General features: G+C 47.4%; 3 protein-coding genes across 3 annotated transcripts in view; 1 reads left to right on the top strand and 2 right to left on the bottom strand.

Moving 5' to 3' along the window:
- Window positions 1-46: 46 nt before the first annotated feature.
- Window positions 47-3,229, bottom strand: EMWEY_00029400 (hypothetical protein, conserved; the record flags this gene model as incomplete). Its single annotated transcript, XM_013481499.1, has 1 exon — window positions 47-3,229. The coding sequence occupies one exon, from the start codon at window positions 3,227-3,229 to the stop codon at window positions 47-49; it is 3,183 nt and encodes a 1,060-aa protein (XP_013336953.1).
- Window positions 3,230-5,624: 2,395 nt separating this feature from the next.
- EMWEY_00029390 (hydrolase, TatD family domain-containing protein, putative) lies at window positions 5,625-9,620 on the bottom strand (the record flags this gene model as incomplete). The annotated part of the gene is made up of 11 exons (XM_013481498.1): window positions 5,625-5,676; window positions 5,838-5,903; window positions 6,054-6,136; window positions 6,260-6,321; window positions 6,438-6,521; window positions 6,747-6,827; window positions 6,977-7,062; window positions 7,186-7,519; window positions 7,762-7,862; window positions 8,087-9,331; window positions 9,562-9,620. 11 exons carry the CDS (start codon window positions 9,618-9,620, stop codon window positions 5,625-5,627), a joined length of 2,253 nt encoding a protein of 750 aa, XP_013336952.1.
- A 1,938-nt stretch (window positions 9,621-11,558) lies between these two features.
- Window positions 11,559-18,421, top strand: part of EMWEY_00029380 (hypothetical protein, conserved) — a gene marked incomplete at both ends in the record, with an annotated part of 8,722 nt that continues 1,859 nt past the window's right edge. Inside the window, 13 exons of the mRNA XM_013481497.1 lie at window positions 11,559-11,729; window positions 11,856-11,940; window positions 12,661-12,775; window positions 12,934-13,006; window positions 13,118-13,270; window positions 13,503-13,642; window positions 13,790-14,052; window positions 14,799-15,036; window positions 15,286-16,566; window positions 16,781-16,855; window positions 16,994-17,190; window positions 17,537-17,545; window positions 17,698-18,421. The exon at window positions 17,698-18,421 is cut by the window's right edge and continues 314 nt beyond it. Coding sequence (XP_013336951.1) covers window positions 11,559-11,729; window positions 11,856-11,940; window positions 12,661-12,775; window positions 12,934-13,006; window positions 13,118-13,270; window positions 13,503-13,642; window positions 13,790-14,052; window positions 14,799-15,036; window positions 15,286-16,566; window positions 16,781-16,855; window positions 16,994-17,190; window positions 17,537-17,545; window positions 17,698-18,421 — 3,524 coding nt within the window. The remainder of the gene's footprint in view (window positions 11,730-11,855; window positions 11,941-12,660; window positions 12,776-12,933; window positions 13,007-13,117; window positions 13,271-13,502; window positions 13,643-13,789; window positions 14,053-14,798; window positions 15,037-15,285; window positions 16,567-16,780; window positions 16,856-16,993; window positions 17,191-17,536; window positions 17,546-17,697) is intronic.

Here is an 18,421-nt window from a genome sequence, read left to right as displayed (position 1 = left end):
ATATATAATTTAATTTATTTATTTATTTATTTATTTATTTATTTATTTATCCCTTAATAGCATTCCATAGAGTTGCTCCCTCACGACTTCCTCTTATCCTGCTGCTGCTGTTTTTGCTGTTGCTGCTCTTGCTGCTGGTGCTGCTCTTGCTGCTGTTGTTACTTATTTTGCTACTCTTGCTGCTGCTGCTGTTGCTCTTGATGCTGCTGCTGTTGCTCTTGATGCTGCTGCTGCTGCTGCTGCTGCTGCTGCTGTTGGTTGTCTGTTTAGTAGTACTGCGCTTAGGTCTTTCTTGTGTTCCCTTTTGTTGTTTTATGCTGCTCCTCTGCGAAGCAGCAGCAGCAGAAGCTGCTGCTGCTGCTGCTGCTGCTTCTGCTGCTGCTGCTGCTCTTGCTGCTCTCCTGCTGCTCCTTACGGACACCCGCAGCAGCAAATCCCCCCACAACGAACTCCCTGAGCGTCGCGTCTCCTTAGAGGGGAGAGACGTAAGGGCATCATACATGCTGCTGCTGCTGCTGCTGCTGCTGCTGCTGTAGCTGCTGCTTCTTATGTTAGGGAGGTCAGTGCTGCTGCTGCTGCTGCAGATGTTCACGAGCTCGCTGCTGCTGCTGCTGCGGATATTCACGAGCTCGCTGCTGCTGCTGCTGCGGATATTCACAAGCTCGCTGCTGCTGCTGCCGCTGTTTAGGAAACTGCCGCTGCTGCGCGTAAGGAGAAGGCTGCTGCTGCTGATGATGCTGCTGCTGCCATTAACCAAGCTGCTGCTGCTGCTGCTGCTGTTAATGTTGCTGCTGTTCCTGCTGCTGCTCCCTCTAATTTGCTGCTGAACTTTTTCCGTGGGGCTTTCTAATTGGGGTGTATGCTCACCTCCGTTGCATGCGCAATGCTGTGCTGCTGCTGCTGCTTCAGCAGCAGCTGCAGCAGCAGCAACACTGGGACTGCTGCTCCTGTTGCTCTGTATATCTCCTGCTGCTTCACCCTCCTCCCCTGCTGCTGCAGCAACAGCAGCATCAGCATCAGCATCAGCAGCAGCAGGATCCACGCATTGGTCCCCTGACACCTCCCTGCTTTCCCCCTCTGTGGGGCTTGCTGCTGCTTGCTGCTGTGCAGCAGCAGCAGATACTGGGCTCTGCATGCAGCAACTGCTGCTGCTGCTGTTGCTGCTGCTGTAGCCTTCATGAGGATAACAATCCTCTGTCTTATATACAGATATAACATGCAGCGATTGACCCTCCACTGCTGCTGCTGCTGCTGCTTCTGTAGCTGCTGTTGCTGCTTCTGTAGCTGCTGCTGCTGCTTCTCCTGCTTCTGCCGCTTCTTTGGCTGCTGCTGTTGCTTCTGCTGCCTCTGTTGCTGCTCCGGCTGCTGCAGCTGCTCCTGCTCCTGCTGTTGCTGCTGACGCTTCTGTGGCTACTGTTGCTTCTGCTGTTTGTGTAGCTGCTGCTTCTGCTTCAGCTGCTGCTGCTTCTGCTGCTTCTGCTGCTGTTGCTGCTGCTGTTGCTGCTGTTGCTGCTGCTGCTGCTGCTGTTTTATGTATTTGTTTCTTCTTATTTTTCTTGCTGCTGTTTACTTCTTTCTTTATTGATTTATTTATTAATGCATGCATATTTTTATTTTCTTTTTTCTTTTCTTTTTCTTTTTCTTTTTCTTTTATTGTTTTTGTTGCTCCTTTCTTCTTTCTTTTTGTTGTTTTATTTAAATTACTTCCTTTTGCTGCTGCTGCTGCAGCAGCAGCAGCAGCAGAAGCATCTGCTGCAGCTGCAGTAGATGTTCCTTCTCCTGCCTCTTCTTTAGTTACTCCATCGTCCTCCTCCTCGTAGCAGCACTCTCCTCCTGCATGCAACCCGCTGCTGCTGCTGCTGCTGCTGCTGCTGCTGCTGCTCTTTTTAATCTTCTTTGCAGCCTTTTGTGGCCCTCCAATCTTCTTTAGTTTGCCACCAAAGCTGCTGCTGCTGCTGCTGCTGCTGCAGCTGCTGCTGCTGCCCATAGAGAGAGGAAAGGTGCTGCTGCTGCTGCATGCAGGCCCATCTTCTAATGCAAGTCTTGGGGCTTCCCTCGAGGGGTACTCACTAACAGCAGCAGATCCTGCTGCTGCTGCTGCTGCAGGCCCCACTGTTCTGCTGCGTGATCGCCATAGCTGCAAATCCGCGCATGCAGCAGCTAAGGGAGCTATGCGAGCAACAACGTAGCTGTGCTGCTGCAGTGCTGCAGCAACAGCAGCAACAGCCGTGCTGCTGCTGTCTTGCCTCTCGCTACTGCTAGCAAGGGAAGACACAACAGCCTCAAAGAGATTCAGCAGCCCATTCTCCAGCCGTGCTGCAGCAGCAGCAGCAGCAGAAGCTCCAGCAGCAGCAGCTTTTCCTGCTGCACTGGAGAGCATCAGCTGCTGCTGCGAAGGAGTCTGCGGCAGCTGCTGCAGCAGCAGCAGCGGTGCTGCTGCTTGAGGTGTATATACACTCCAACTAAGACGTCTCCGCTGCAGCGCAAAGACATCCATTGCTGAATAAAGTTGCTTCTTCTTTGCAGATAAGGCAACCTTTAATTCTGCTGCTTCTGCTGCTGCTGCAGCTGCAGCAGCGGCAGCAGCAGCTGCTGCAGCTTCTTTCTCCTCTGCTGTCATGGTTGTGTCCGCAGCAGCAGCAGATTCTTCTGCTGCAGCAGACCGCTTGCTGCTTCCTTCGGACGCGGCATCTGCGCATGCATCTGCTGCAGCAGCATCACTAGACTGCGCCAGCAGCATCTCCTGCTGCTGCTGCTGCTGCTGTTGGAGGCCATCGCTGCTGCCTGTTGAGTGTATATGTTTGAGTTCATGTGTGAGCTCGCACTCAGGTTGCTCCCCTTCTTCTGCAGCAGCAGCAGCAGCAGCTGCTGCTGCTGCTGCTGCATCGTGTGTATCTTCTTGCTGTAGCTGCAGCAAGTCCTTAAGGAGCTCAAGAGCAGCAGAAGGGCGACGAGGAACAACAAGAAGATCCTCTAATGGCCTTAAGCATGCAGCCCCAAGCAGCAGGGCATCGCTAGACACAGGCAGCAACACTCCTACATGCGGTGCTGCTCCTCCTATATCTCCATCGTACTGCTGCTGTTGCTGCTGTTGCTGCTGCTGCTGCTGCAGCCTCGCTCTCTCAATAGAAGCCAAGAAGAAACCCTCCTCCTCCCCTCCCCCTCCTAAGAAGCTGCTGCTGTATAGACAAGAAGGCTGCTGCGTAGGGGCAACAAACTTATACAGCATACGGCGTACAGCTAATACACGATGATGACCAATAAAGTCTGCTGATGTTTTACGACGACCACGACCACCAAAAAAAGAAGAAGAATCACCATTTTTATCTAATTGTTCAATAAATGTTGTCTGAAGAAATAAACCATTTGCTAATCCTTCTTCTTCCTCTATTTCCCATTGGCAAAAGAGCCCGCAAGCAGATAAAGGGTTAGGTGACCCTCTTATTCGTGCCGTCATCATGACGACAATATGATCAATTAAAGGGAAAGGATAAAAAGAACAGAGAGAAGAAATAAAAAGCAAGAAAATTATGTCTATAATGACGCGTTTTCCTTCCTTTTAGCCGCTTGCATGCATGCGGTAATTCATAATAACTAAGGAAATCAGCAACAGATTGTACCCAATAAAATGCCGTTTCTGCTGCTTTAAATGATAAATCTACCATAAAAAAAGAAATAAATACCAATATCCATGAATAGTTTTAAAATATTACCCCTTAATCATCAAATATCTCCTCTTGCAACTTCCTCCTGATCCTCTATGGTAACAACCATAAGCGGCGGCTGGTCGATCTGGTGGAAACTGCGGTGTATATGCAGCTCAAGAAAGCGCACGAACACAGCGATTGGGTATATTTAAATAAATAAAAAGAAAAAGTAATAATAAAGTAAGCAGAAAGCGAGGATCCTCAAGGATTATTATTTATGTTTGCTGTTCTTTTTTTATTTCCTTATGCTGATGTTTGTTGTTGCAATAACCCGCTGCGGGGTTCAGCAAGATCGCAGCAGGCTGCAGAGGGAAAAAGGGTTTTAACGAATAAAAATTGAATTAAATGAATAAATATTATAAATAAATACTTAATTATGATTTAAAAGCTTATTTAAATCACTAAAAAACCAAGAAAATATCCGCGCAATCGTGACAGGGCCCAACAAAAAACATGAATTCAAGTTTCCTTCCTCCCCTCTTTGAGGTTTCTTTAGCAACTACGGCATTTATTTTGCTCCTTTTTCTTTCATTAATTAATTAAATGTATCCATTTAATTGCAAATATATCCTTGAAAATGCAAGAAAATGACAAATATGTGCAAAAGCCAACCCCCTAGTTGTAGAACAGTGGTGGTCTGGTCTGTGTGGTGGTAAGTAGTGCTAAGAGCCACAGCCCGCCAGTGCATCGAAGCATGAGGGAAAGAGGGAATTAAAACATTATAGTTAACTCATTTAAGGTATTTTTCTGGTTTTGTTTGTTTAAAGTAATTAAAAATAGACCTTAAAATCATATGTTTATTATAATTATTCCTCTTTTCCTCTTTGCGCAGACACGGCGTTTCGTGTTCTCTGTGGCGGGTAGAAGCCACAGTATTTCTTGTATTTGTTTATAGGCAGTAAACATCAATTAAAAGCAAAATATAAATTAATAATTTAATTATAATTCTTTTTATTATTTTTTCCTTCTAAAGAAACCAAAAAATATTTAAAAAGTATTCTTTTTGAGCTTCCTTTCCCCCTCCCTCAGGACGCCGCTAGGGAAACTACTACAGACACAGTTCTTTGTTGTATCTATATATTATATTTTAATTCTTTTTTCTTTTTTTGTTTATTTTATTTCTTAATTAAGATAGAGAATAAAAAGAAAGCAGCACAGACAATCAAATAAACAGCTACTGCATGCATGCATGTCTACTAGGGCTCATTGTCTCGATTGGGTCTCGCGAGGGTTTAGGGTTTACGCTAGGGTTTAGGGTTTACGCTAGGGTTTAGGGTTTCCCGCATTAAAAACCCTCTTCTTAGGTGGTTTTATTCCTTAATAAATATATATTTATTTTTATTTAATCATCTTTTTTTTTTAATTAAATTATTTTTCTCTTTCTTTCCCTCCTCCCTCTGCGTCGGTGGCTATGACTTTCCTTGTGTACGTTATTACGCTCGTACATAACAAGAAAATACAAATATATATTATATTTATTATATTTATATTTATTTATATTTATTTATATTTATATTTATTTACATTTATTATATTTATTATATTTATTATATAATATATATCTATTATACAAATAGTAAATAATTAAACATCTACAAATAACCCCTTCCTTAGGGTTTGCGTCTTTGTCCCTACAGCTAGCTACAGCTAGCTACAGCTAGCTACAGCTAGCTGTGGCTAGCTGTGGCTAGCTACAGCTAGCTACAGGTAGGTATGGCTAGCTAGAGCTAGCCGCAGGGAGTGCATAGCCACATCACTAGACAGCCCGCTGATTAACAACTAATGAGAGACTACAGCACGCTGCAAACCCTAAACCCTAAACCCTTTTTCTGTACTTTGCGGTGTATGGGAGCAAACTTCACACAACAATAACCAGCTAGGGTTTAGGGTTTAGGGTTTTGGCTAGGGTTTGCTGCTTCATGGCTTCCCTGCTATGAGGGGGAAAACCTCCAAGGTGTTTTTGTATATCCTGAACAGTACAAGACACATTAAACACTAAACCCTAAACCCTAAACCCTAGACCTGCGTTGGAGGCAAGAGCTAAGGCCATCGCGATACATAAGAGACAACAAAACACTGCATTAAGGGTTTTAAGGGTTTAGGGTTTAGGGTTTAGGGTTTAGGGTTTACTGATAACAGAAATCATTTGCTGACAGATCAGGAGCAACCAGCTGACGGACGACTTCCCCAACAGCTCTGCGCACAAACCCTAAACCCTAAACCCTAAACCCCTAAACCCTAGCATCGCACAGCAGCTGAATAAAACCTCGAACACCACGCTGCCAAGTGCAGCCGGTAGACCCTAAATTCTAAACCCCAAACCCTAAACCCTAAACCCTAACGCACCTTATGTTGCAGGGTTCGTTGCGTCCCTTAACTTGGCTGTTGCTTGTCCATTTCTCTGCCTTTACTCCATCTAATGCCGACCTCTGAGACACAAACCCTAAACCCTAAGCCCTAAACCCTAAACCCTAAACCCTAGACCGGTCTTATGTGTCAAGCCGGCTTAGCGCTAAACCCTAAACCCTAAACCCTAAACCCTCAGAATGTACCTGTTCTTGATTAAGAAGAGAGAAACCCGCATGCGTTGGCCTCAGTCCACACCAAGGAGCATCTGCAGCACCCAAACCCTAAACCCTAAACCCTAGACTCAGCACGCTGGAACCGATGGCCTTGGCCAATACATAGAAGTTACGCATCTACATTTAGGGTTTAGGGTTTAGGGTTTACCGGTTTCCAAGAGAATACGCGATAGGGGCAACTGACGAATAACATCAAGATTTTCTTTTGTCTTTAGTGAGCATCCATTAATACCTGAAAGAAACCCTAAACCCTAAACCCTAAACCCTAAACCCTAGTAACCAAGAAAGCCTGAATCCTAACTCCTAAACCCTAAGCCCTAAGGGTTATAAATCGCCACCGTATTCCCCTTAAGTGTCAACAGCTACCCGCGTAGAGACAGAGACGTGAAGTAGGAAACATCAGGGTTTAGGGTTTAGGGTTTAGTACCTATATATAAACCCTCATCTAATAACTGACGAGCATCCTCTGCAGACCCCGTAAAGGAATGAACAACTGCTCCTCTTCCTCTCCATAAATTCTGCCGTCGTCGCATTATTTCTGCAAACCCTCAAACCCTAAACCCTAAACCCTAAACCCTAAAACCCTAAACCCTAAACCCTCAACACTCGAAAAACCGAAAAGTGCAATGGTAAGAAACCTTCTACCTAACCGCAGACACAAGCAAGGGTTTAGGGTTTAGGGTTTACCGATGAAGTCTGCTGCCGCGTTGCGCATATGCAGGAATAAAGGCAGCTGCAGTAGATGTCCTAGTACTAATTGAAGCTCAAAACCCCTACACGCAGTAAACCCTAAACCCTAAACCCTAATTCCTAAACTCTAAATCCTTGGTAGGGTCACCGGATAGCTTCTGCCGTGCTGTCGAGGGTTTAGGGTTTAGGGTTTAGGGTTTACGTACCGCTTTTGAGTTTCTGCGTCACAGAAGTTCAGGCGGTCGTAATCTAAGCCAATTTCCCCAACAGCAACAATGCGGTGCTGCTGCTGTTGCTGTTGCTGCTGCTGCTGTTGCTGCTGCTGCTGGTGCAGCTGATACAGCTCAAACAGACGCTGTACGTACACCTCAGGGTAGTCACCAATACGCAACCCCCCTTCCTCTACTTTTTTTACGAATGAATCAAATTCTTCTTTGCTGCTGCTGCTGTTGCTGTTGCTGCTGCTGCTAGCAGCAGCAAGCTCGTTGCAGCGTGTTGGGTGGACACCCACAGTCAGAAAGAGGCGTTTACAGTCAGGGTCTGCACACAAACCCTAAACCCTAGTACCTAAACCCTAAACCCTAAATAGTAGACGCTAGGTCCTAAACGTATTCGCGCTCTCAAGGGTTTAGGGTTTAAGGTTAAACTACTAAGGGTTTATGCGGGTATAGTGCTAGGGTTTGTTGGCTTGGCTGAAGGGTTTAGGGTTTGGCTATTCTAAGGATATAGGGATGGAAAACTTGAATTAGGGTTTAGGGTTTAGGGTTTAGGGTTTATGGCACCATATGTATTAGCGATTTGTATATTTGTATTAAAATCATCAAAAGAACCAGTTGTTAAAATTATCTTCCCGATGTTTGCTGCCTCCGCCCGATCCAAAACCCTACACTCAAACCCTAAACCCTAAACCCTAAACCCTAAACCCTAATTATTTTCGCATGCAGAGCAGACAGCCCAACCAAAAGATACAATAACACAAAAGAAGGATTTCTCTGATAAGGTTTCTTCCTCTAGGGTTTAGGGTTTATCCACTCATATGGGTTATTAGGGTTTAGGGTTTAGGCACTTTTAGGGTTTAGGGTTTAGGGTTTAGGGTTTAGGGTTTACATTTGTAGATCAGGAGGATGTTTTTGTTTATCAAAGTATTTTCCTTCATACATAGGGTCACAAAGATTTGCGCCAATATCTACATAAGTCCAATTCTCCATTGTTGCTGCTGCTGCTGTTGCTGCTGCTGCTGCTGCTGTTGGTGTTGCTGCTGCTGCTGTTGCTGCTGCTGTTGCTGCTGCTGTTGCTGCTGCTGTTGCTGCTGCTGCTGCTGCTGCTGCTGTGCAAGGTGCCTCAAAGGAGCTCGTAGCTCTAAGGGGAAGAGCGTTAAGAGCTGTGCTGCTGCTGCTGCTGTTGCTGCTGTTGCTGCTGTTGCTGCTGTTATTTTTGCTGCTCTTCTTCCTGCTGCTGCCTCCCCCTTTCTTGCTCTTACTACTACTACTACTACTACTACTGCTGTTGTTGTTGTTGTTGCTGCTGTTGCTGCTGCTGCTGCTGCTGCTCCTTGGCTTCCACCCCCCTCTAGGTATATTTAATAATCTCTTAAGGGGATTTCTTGCTGCTCCTTTGCGGCTCTTTCTTCTTCTTGTGTCTTCTGGTAAAGTTATATCGAAGCAGCACTTAACAAATAGAACTTGCTGCTGCTGCTGCAGTTGCTGCTGCAGTTGCTGCTGCTGCTGCTGTAGATGTAAAGGCCTAATGTGCTGCTGCTGATGCTGCTGCTGCTGCTGGAGGTGCAGCAGAATTCTTGGACCGGAGATACACGAAAAACTCCTCGATGATAAAAATGCAAGGGGGGATCGAAAGCCTGCTGCTGCTGCCGCTGCTTCTGCTGCTGCTGCTGCTGTTGAAGATCGTCCTTCCTGCCTCTCGGCAGAAATAAAGCCCCAAGAAGGTCGGGCTGCTACAAGTGTGTTTGCTGCAACACTTGCTGCTGCTGTCTCTGCTGCTGCTGCTGCTGTTGGTAGAAGACAGAGGCGACTTGCTGCAGTCCTGGTAGTGCAGCAGCAGCAGCAACAACAGCAGCAAATAAGGAGAGTCGCTAAGCGCCTCGATAAGATCCTATATTTGCTGCAGCTTAAAGCAGCAAAGACCATCCTTCTGTTGTTGCTGCTGTTGCTGCTGCATTTGTTGCTGCTAATACTGCTGCGGCTGTTGCTACTGCTGCTATCGCCGCCTTTGCTGCTGCCGCTGTTGTTCTCGCTGCTGCTGCTGCTGTTCTTGCTGCAGTGTCTGTTGGGTTCTGCTGCTGCTAGGGTAGCCAAGACGCCCATAAATGCTGCGTCTTTATCCTTATAAGAACATCTACCAACACAGCACAAACCCTAAACACTAAACTCTAAACCCTAGGCCCCAAGCCCTAAACCCTAAACCCTCGCTGGGGCTGCTGCTCGTGTTTCGGGGGTCGATGCGTGGCCATTAAACCTAAACCCTAAACCCTCAACCCTCAATTATAAGCGTTAAATTAAAGTTCTATAACCACTAGAGATTTTCCTCTAAGACAAACCTCTAACCCTAAACCCTAAACCCTAAACCCTCGTGGGGGCGAGCGGTCCTTGTGGCTTGCCGTCGGCTGCCGCCTCTTTCCTTGCATTTATTTTTTTTTTTTAATTAAAAGAAGAAATAAATAAAATAAAAAATAAAAGACAAAAAATAAAAATAATTAAAATTAAAAATAATTTAATATGTTGATTGGGCGGTTCCCGCTGTGGATAGTCTTAGGCACTAGGGTTTACGATTTAGGGTTTAGGGTTTAGGGTTTGTAAGCATATTCTTCACAGCGTTAACACGCCTCTGTAAAGTATTCCAATAAACCCTTTTCCTTCCTTCTTATGTTGCCGTAAAAAGTATTGGCAATATGTATACATTGTATATATAATATATATACACTATATATAATATATATTATATAGTATATGTACATTATACATATTATATTTATTGCTGTAAGGACGGCTGTAGAGGGAGGAGAATTTAGGGTTTCGTAAACCCTTATTTGTTTAGACAATTTTGCCTCCACAGTAGCCCACAACAAACGTCAAAAAAGGCGAAGGATGACTGCAATATAGATTAGGGTTTAGGGTTTACTGTTTAGGGTTTAGGGTTTTGAAGTCCGTTCTACAGCGGGCAGCTAAGAGCCGGCACCGTTCTTAGACTGCCAATCAAAGTTTAGGGTTTAGGGTTTAGAGTACTTTCGTGCCCGTCTCCTCAATTTCCTCTTTTTATCCCTTTCCTGGATATAAGGGATAAGGAGTTAGGGCTTAGAGTTTAGGGTTTTGGATTCCGTCATTGGTAGGGTTTAGGGTTTAGGAGTACGAATTAGTCAACCTGACGGTAGATGTTCAAACGAGGGTTTGGGGTTTAGAGCAGACTTCTGAAGTGGCGAGTGTGTAGAAATAATGAGGGTTTAGGGTTTAGGGTTTAGCGTGAATGAAGTGTTTAGGGTTTGATGAGGATTTAGGAATGCAGGTTTTCCTACTGGGCTGTAAACCCTAAACCCCTTAAAGAATAGGGGCCTCCCTAAACCCTAATCCCTCAACACCAAACCCTAAACCCTAAACCTCAAATACAGCGATAGTGCGCACCTAGCTTGAGTTCAAGTATAGGTTTTAGGGTTTATTTAGGATTTAGGGTTTGTCCATGGTTTAGGGTTTAGGGTTTAGGGTTTAGGGTTTATTGAGGGTTTGGAGTTTAGTTTACTGTTGTCTTTGGGTTTAATTAGTCCAATAGGACAGCAACTCTTCTTAGAGGTGATTCCTGACTTGGGTGAGCACCGCGTAGATCGCTGCTGCCCTCGAAATGTGTAAACCCTAAAGGCTAGACCTCACTGCACTGGAGGAAACCCTTAGGAATTAGGGTTTAGGGTTTAGGGTTTAGGGTGTTTCAGTGCTCGAAGAGGGTAAAAGCCGTCAGTCGCACGCGAGGCAGGAAATCCTAAACCCTAGACCAGAAACCCTAAACTCTAGGCGTTTGAATTAAACATGAACCCCCCTGATGAGGTGTATGAAAATTAACGACCGAACACCAAACCCTAAACCCTAAACCCTAAACCCTAGCCAGCCAGCCGACAAGAACTATGATCGGACCCTGCAGGAGTTCTAAAACACTAAACCCCCTTCATTCAATGTGAGTTTTTTTATTGAAATATTATAATTAAATTATAATTAAAATAAAATAAAGTATTATTTTATTAATTTAAACAACAGAAAGCGCTTATTGAGGATCCGCCGACCACCGCTGCTCGACCGCGAGCACCGGGTATACATACGTACATGTTAATTCTTCTCTATTTTTGTATATATTTCTTTGCCATTGTAATTTGTTTATTATTTTTAATTATATTTACTTAATTTAATTCTTTTTCCTTTTTTATTACCCTAAAGCCCATTATAATTTTATAAACCCTAAACCGGGGCTGCGGCCGCCAGTGCAAGGCCGCGGCGACGAGGGTTTAGGGTTTGTGTTGCTGACGTTCCCTAGGGCTTATGGTTTAGGGTTTAGGGTTTAGGGTTTAACACTCACTAACAACAAAATGGAAACCCTAACTGCTGAGACAGAGGCCCTGGAGGAAGTGGGGCGGCGGGAGTCCGTCGATCCCCGGAGGGGCCTCGAGGTGACCTTCTTGAATGCTGCCTCTAAACAAGCAGCAGCAGCAGCAGCAGCAGGTTGCAGCGAGCAGCCGCAGCAGCCGCAGCACCAGCTGGTACTTCCTCAAGACCAGCCGTTGCTGCTGCTGCCCGAGCAATACAAGAGAATCTTAGGTTTACAGGCAAACGCAGCAGCATCACGAAGGAAGAGTATTGCTATTTTACCTGTATATACCCAGCAGCCGCAGCAGCTGCAGCCGCAACAGCAGCAGCCGGAGGTGGAGGAGGAGGAGGAGGAGCAGGAGGAACAGAAGGAATTTCACCGGGGTATCCCTCCTTATTACCAGCAACGGCTGCTGCACAATGCGCAGCAACAGCAGAAGCAGCAGGAGCAGAAGCATCAGCTCCTGCTGCAACAGAGGCAGCAGCAACCATTAAGGAAAAAAGCAAGGGTTCCTTTTATAGCACACCGCAGCAGCTGCGGCAGTCGACAGTTAACAGACAGTGGTTCCTTTTCTTCCCCCTCAAGTTCGTCGTAAACCCCAAACCCTAAACCCTAAACCCTAAACCCTAGAACACCCCAACCCCTAAACCCTTAACCCTAAACCCTTCTGTGAGAGTTGGGCTTCTCAGAAAGACCTGGCGGAGATCTGTGCATAACCCTGCAGCAGCGAGCAGCACCTCGCGGCGGCAGCTACCCAGCAGCAGTAGCAAGAGCAGAAGCAGCAGCAGCAGCAGCAAAAATAGAAGCAGCAGCAGGAGGAAGACAACTAACAAAAATCCTTGGAGAAGCAAAAAGAAGAGTTGATGCACTAAACACTCAACTTCTACATCTCGCCTATCAGCATGAGGCCAGCTAAACCCTAAACCCTAAACCCTAAACCCTAAACCCTAAATCGTGGTTTTGTATCTCTTGGGCATTGATGCGGTTCCAACACATTGATGCTGCTACTACCACTGTTACTTTTTTATGTGCTCTTCTGCTGCTGCTGCTGCTCTTGTTGCTGCTGCTGCTGTTGCTGCTGCTGCTGCTGCAGATGGTTTCAGAAGCTCGATCCTTATATGAGGAAGCATGCTTGCTGCAGCGGCAGCAGCTAGTAGCAGCAGAACAAGAAAAAGAAAAAGCTCTGTTGCTGCTAAGACAGCTACTAGATGAATCTGCGTACGAAACCCTAAACCCTAAACCCTCAACCCTAAACCCTTGACCTGCCCCCCTCGGTAACAGACTTGTGGCTGCACCTGCCACCTACAACCTTGTTAAGGTTTAGAGTTTAGGGTTTGCGGTTTAGGGTTTAGGGTTTAGGGTTTAGGCGTGTTCAGGGGAGTACACGACAAGGTGATTGCCTACGAAGTCATTTGCAGTACGAAACCAGGAACCACGGATCCTACTCAAGTCCGCAAACCCTAAACCCTAAACCCTAAACCCTAAACCCTAAACCCCAAACCCTAAACCCTAAACCCTGCTCAGCTCCTCATTTAAGTGTTTTGCATTCTTATTGATCAGAACCAACGCTTCCCCAGCAGCAACAGCATGGACTCCAACAGCGGCAGCACCAGCGACAACAACGATGACAGCAGCAGCAACAGCAGCAGCAGCAGCAGCAGCAGCAGCAAGGGAGTCCCTGATGTTGAGGTAGTTGCTGTAAAGGTTTTGGAGGTCTCGTTAACTCCAAACACTCAAAGACGAAGGCTGGCGAAGATCGCAGCCACCAAGATCCAGGCAAACCCTAAACCCTAAACCCTAAACCCTAAACCCTAACGGGAAATCGCTGAAGTTAGAGTCCGAGAGGAGTTCCTGATTTTGGTGTTTAGGGTTTGGCTTGAATACTTGGCTGGAGGTCACAAGGGGGTTTAGGGTTTAGGGCTTAGGGTTTAGGGTTTGCATGCAGGCAAGCTGGAGGGGCTATGCAACACGTTGTGCTCTAAGGAGAGAGCGCTGCTTCCTTGCTGCTGCTTCTGCTGCTGTTACTAATTTCGCTGCTGCAGCAACAGACCTGCAGAGGAAGATACGAGGAATGCTGCAGAGACGGTCTCTTCTAAACCCTAAACCCTAAACCCTAAACCCTTTAACGGTCCCACCTCAAGAATAAACCCTCAGCCAGCCAACCAACTGGTCTTCTTAAACCCTAAACTGTAAACCCTAAACCCTAAACCCTAGGTGGGTGTTGTGTGTTAGGGAGTTTCTTGAGTATGTGCGTACGAAGATGCTGCTGCCCCCGAAGCGACCAGCAGCAGCAGCAAAAGCAGCAGCAGCAGCAAAAGCAGCAGCAGCAGCAGCAGGCAACGGAAAGGCAACATCTGTAGAGACGCAGACCCCAACATTTGCTGCCAGCAGTAATCAGCAGCAGCAGCACCAGCAGCAGCAGCAACATCACCACCACCATCACCATCACCATCATAGACTACTACTGCAGCAGCAGCAGCAGCAGCAGCAGCTAGGTGCATCTGTATTCTGCTGCCATGGTTGCGGGCAAAAAAAAATATCTGCTGTATATACACCCCAAGATTTTTTGCCTATTCCTGGTGTTTCTTTTTTCTCCCTTTTTACCTCCGTCATTAAAATACAAAAGGCATTCAGAACTGCTATTATCAAAAATAAATGGAAGGTAAACCCTAAACCCTAAACCCTAAACCCTAAACCCTAAACCCTAAACCCTAAACCCTAAATTTGTAAATTATCAAAATTGTATCTTAGACACTAAATGGTGTACCGTATAGTCTAGACCCTAAACCCTAAACCCTAAATAATAAGTTATAGATCTTATATCCTAAACCCTAGATCCTAAACCCTAAACCCTAGATGTTGTGTGTGGTATATTCAGAGGCTGCTGCTTGAGCTGCAGCGCCGCAGCAGGCTGCAGGCATTGCTGCAGCGGACTGCTTTTCTGCTGCAGCAATGGCAGCAGCAACGGCTGCTTAATAGCAGAGATGAGCAGCAAATGCTTGCTGCTGCAGCGCAGCAACTCGCCCTCATCAAACGCATCAGGCAAACCCTAAACCCTAAACCCTAAACCCTAAAACATTAGAGCACATGCAAACATTTCCGACCAAAGAACCCTAAACCCTAAACCCTAAACCCTAATACAACCTTGGATTGCTGATAAAAGCATGGCGCCTCCTGTTCTACTTGTACGTCATCGTGCATATTAGGGTTTAGTGTTTAGTGTTTAGTGTTTAGGGTTTAGGGTTTGAGAGCAGGGCAAAGGCACCATCTACTCAAGCCTTAAGGGAAGCAGCAGCAGCAGAGAGGCAGCTGCAGCGGCGCTGCCGCCGTTTGCTGCTGCCTCTTCCTTTCTTATATAGGAGTCATTCATTTGCATGCGTTGCTGCAACAGAGAAGCAGCAGCTGCAGCTGCAGCAGCAGCAGCAGCTGCGTATTTATCAGCAAAGACAAATCGCTAAAGCTGAACTCTTCTCGGTGTGGTACGAATAACACTCGACCTGCTGCTGCTGCTGCTGCTGCTGCTGCTGCTGCTGTTGCTGTTGCTGTTGTTGTTGCTGCTGCTGTTATGGCTGCTGTTCTTCCTCTTGTTGTCGTTATTGCCGTTGCTGCTGTTGCTGGGGCCATTTCCTTGGAGGCAAGGGCGGCTTGCTGCACCACCATTTGTTGCTGCTGCTGCAGCTATTGCTGCTGCTGCTGTTGTTGCTGTTGCTGCTGCTGTTATTGGTTAGGATTAAGAAGACAATAAGCGAGAATGCTGCGGAAGGGGCAAAGCAGCAGCGCCAGACCCCTTATTCTCTGCCTGCAGCAGCAGCAGCAGCAGCAGCAACAGCAACGGAAGCATCTTCTTCTGCTGCAGATAGCGGCCATCATCCCCAACGATGGGGTGGTTCTTCTGTTGCTGCAGCAGCAACAGCAACAGATGCAGAAGGGTTCCGCTACAGCAGCAACAACAACAGGAGTGGTGGAGGTGTACTTCATCCAGCAGCAGCAGCAGCAGCGCCACCACCACCACCAACAACACCAGCAGAGCTGCCTAGTGTTGGTGCTGCTTTCTTGCGGTGTCTTGCTAAGGAACCACCAGAGTGTTTATGCTGCTCCCCTGATGCAGCAGGAGTAACAACCCAAGTAGCAGCAGCAGCAGGATCAGCAGCAGAAGCAGCAGCAGCAGCAGCTGGTGCTGGAGGTTATGGTGTTAGTAGGCCTCCTGCAGCAGCAGCAGCAGCAGCTAGTGGTGGTTATTCTAGTGGTTATCTAGATATAGCAGCAGCAGAAGCAGCAATAGCAGCAGCAGAAGAAGCAGCAGAGACATCTGTAATAGATCGTCGTGTTGCTGCGGCAGTACAGCAGCAAGCAGCAGCAATAGATGCATTTGCTGCTGCAGCACAGAGCGAGCAGCAGCTGCTGCAGCTAGAGAGGAGACTATACAAAAGAGGGACAGTTGCTCGTCTCCGTTCTACGGTAAGATTTGCTGGGCAGAATAAGGTACGAACTTATTTAGGGGATAATTCTGCTGCTGCTGCGGCTGCATCGGGTGCTGCAGCAGCAGCAGCAGCAGCAGCAGCAGCGGCAGCTGCGGCAGCTGCAGCTGCAGCCGCAGGACCGAATAATACATCACCACGGGTGACGTCGGGATGTGCAGCTGCTGCTGCTGTTGCTGCTGCTGCTGCTGCTAATGCTGCTGCTAATAGAACTACATCCAATGTCCCACCATCTGCTCCTGCAGCAACAGCAGCAGGAGGTGCAGCAGGAGGAGGAGGAGGAGGAGGAGCAGCAGCAGCAGCAGTTAGCCCGTTAGATAGATTAAACATTTGTAGCCCTTGTGGCTCTCCTGGCCCGTTAACACCTACAACAGCAGCAGCAGCAGCAGCAGTAGCAGCAGCAGCAGCAGAAGAATTAGATACACCAAGAAGATGTCTTAGTGCTTTATCACAAAGAAAACAATTAAGAAATCATTGGGAAGGAACAGGCTCTGATGATCTTAATGATGCCGTCAGACAATTCCTTGCTACGTAAACCCTAAACCCTAAACCCTAAACCCTAAACCCTAAACCCTAAAATTTGAGGTCGTAGTTTTAAGCTTTCTTCATCAGCAGCTGCTACGAACAATGTTCATCAAACCCTAAGTGTAAACATCGAGTGCAAACCTCGAACACTTGTAAACAGGGTTTAGGGTTTAGGGTTTAGGGTTTAGGGTTTAGGGTTTAGGGTTTAGGGTTTATGCAGGACCCCTAATATAAGGAGGCTAGTGCCTGAGCACAAAAGAGGAGATAAATGGAAGCCGGCTAAGACTCATCATCGGTGCTTCCCTAAACCCTAAACCCTAAACCCTAATTTCTTCCATAAGTTGTAAACCCTAACACTCAGAACTGATTGCGATACAATTCGGATACTGCGTAGATTAGGGTTTAGGGTTTAGGGTTTAGGGTTTGGGTGCAGCGAAGAGCCTAGATGGACCCCTGTTCGTTTCTCTCCTTGGTCTTATCTATCTCGTGGCCTAAAACATCCAATCTTTCAGCAGCACAATCAGCAGCAGCTGCTGCACCCATCAGCAGCAACAGCAGCAGCAGCAGCAGCAGGAGCAGGAGCAGCAACAAGAACACCAATAGACGATATCACCCTCCAACAACAACTCAGTCCGCCGCCTTCTTCCTAAACCCTAAACCCTAAACCCTAAACCCTAAATCATTAGCCCCGGATTTGACAGGGTCGTTCGCGCCTGCAAATATGGGCTTCTAAACCCTATACCCTAAACCCTAAACCCTAAACCCTTTTGCATGCGCTGCAGCTTGCGAATTGAGTCACAGTAGCCCCGCTACATGCAGATGGATTGGCTTCCGCAGACGGACGGCTCATTTCAACGCCGTGTCGTACGTCCAGGGTTTAGGGTTTAGGGTTTAGGGTTTGGAGCCAAGTACCTCATGGGGGGAATTGATGGTTTAGGGTTTAGGGTTTAGGGGTTGCGGTCTGTGTGGAGTGCAGGGCGAATGCGTCAGCCAGGGGCAGAAGTCATCCGGAGAAATGTGGTAAGGCAGCATCTGATTAGGGTTTAGGGTTTAGGTTTAGGGTTTAGGGTTTGGTTCATAAGGTTTAGGGTGTGGGGCTTAGGGTTTAGGGTTTAGGGTTTAGGGTTTGTGGTGCAGCTCCCTCACGCTTGCTACCCAGTCCGCACCAGGAGCGAACGTGTGAAACCAGAGGAGCAGCAGCACAAGCAGCACTAGCAGCAGCTGCTGCAGCAGCAGCAGCAGCAGCAACACCAACAGGTACAACAAGGAAAAAGCATCGAGCAAAAGCTGCTGCTGCAGCATCTGCAGAGGGACCACCAGAAGCAGCGACAGCAGCAAGAGCAGCAGCAGGAACAGCAGCAGGAACAGCAGCAGGACCAGCAGCAGGAACAGCAGCAGGAACAGCAGCAGGAACAGCAGCAGGACCAGCAGCAGGAACAGCAGCGGCAGCACCGGTTGCTGCTCCAACCCACGTTCCTGCTACGCAGCCAGGCGATTTAAACAAGCAGCAGCAGCAGCAGCAGCGACAACAACAACAACAGCAACAGCGGCAGCAACAACAGCAACAACAGCGGCAGCAACAGCAGCAGCAACAGCGGCAGCAACAGCGGCAGCAACAACAGCAGCAACAGCAGCAGCAACAGCAGCAGCAACAGTACGACCTCCAGTACCAAAATCAAGCGCAGCCGGAGCTGTATCCGCAGCTGTGGCGCACCCCGCCGCCGCCGCAGCAGCAGCAGCACCAGCAGCAACAGCAGCAGCAGCAGCAGCAGCAAAGCAATGGAAGGCGCAACAGCGACAGCAGCAGCTCTGCCCAGCGCAGCGGTAGGAGGAGGAGAGATAATAAAACCGGCGATGTCCA

Source organism: Eimeria maxima, genomic scaffold (assembly GCF_000499605.1).
Source record: "Eimeria maxima Weybridge genomic scaffold, Emw_scaff346, whole genome shotgun sequence".
NCBI lineage: Eukaryota > Apicomplexa > Conoidasida > Eucoccidiorida > Eimeriidae > Eimeria > Eimeria maxima.
The sequence above is the reverse complement of the archived record's forward strand: the minus strand, read 5'-3'. Positions and strand labels throughout refer to the sequence as shown.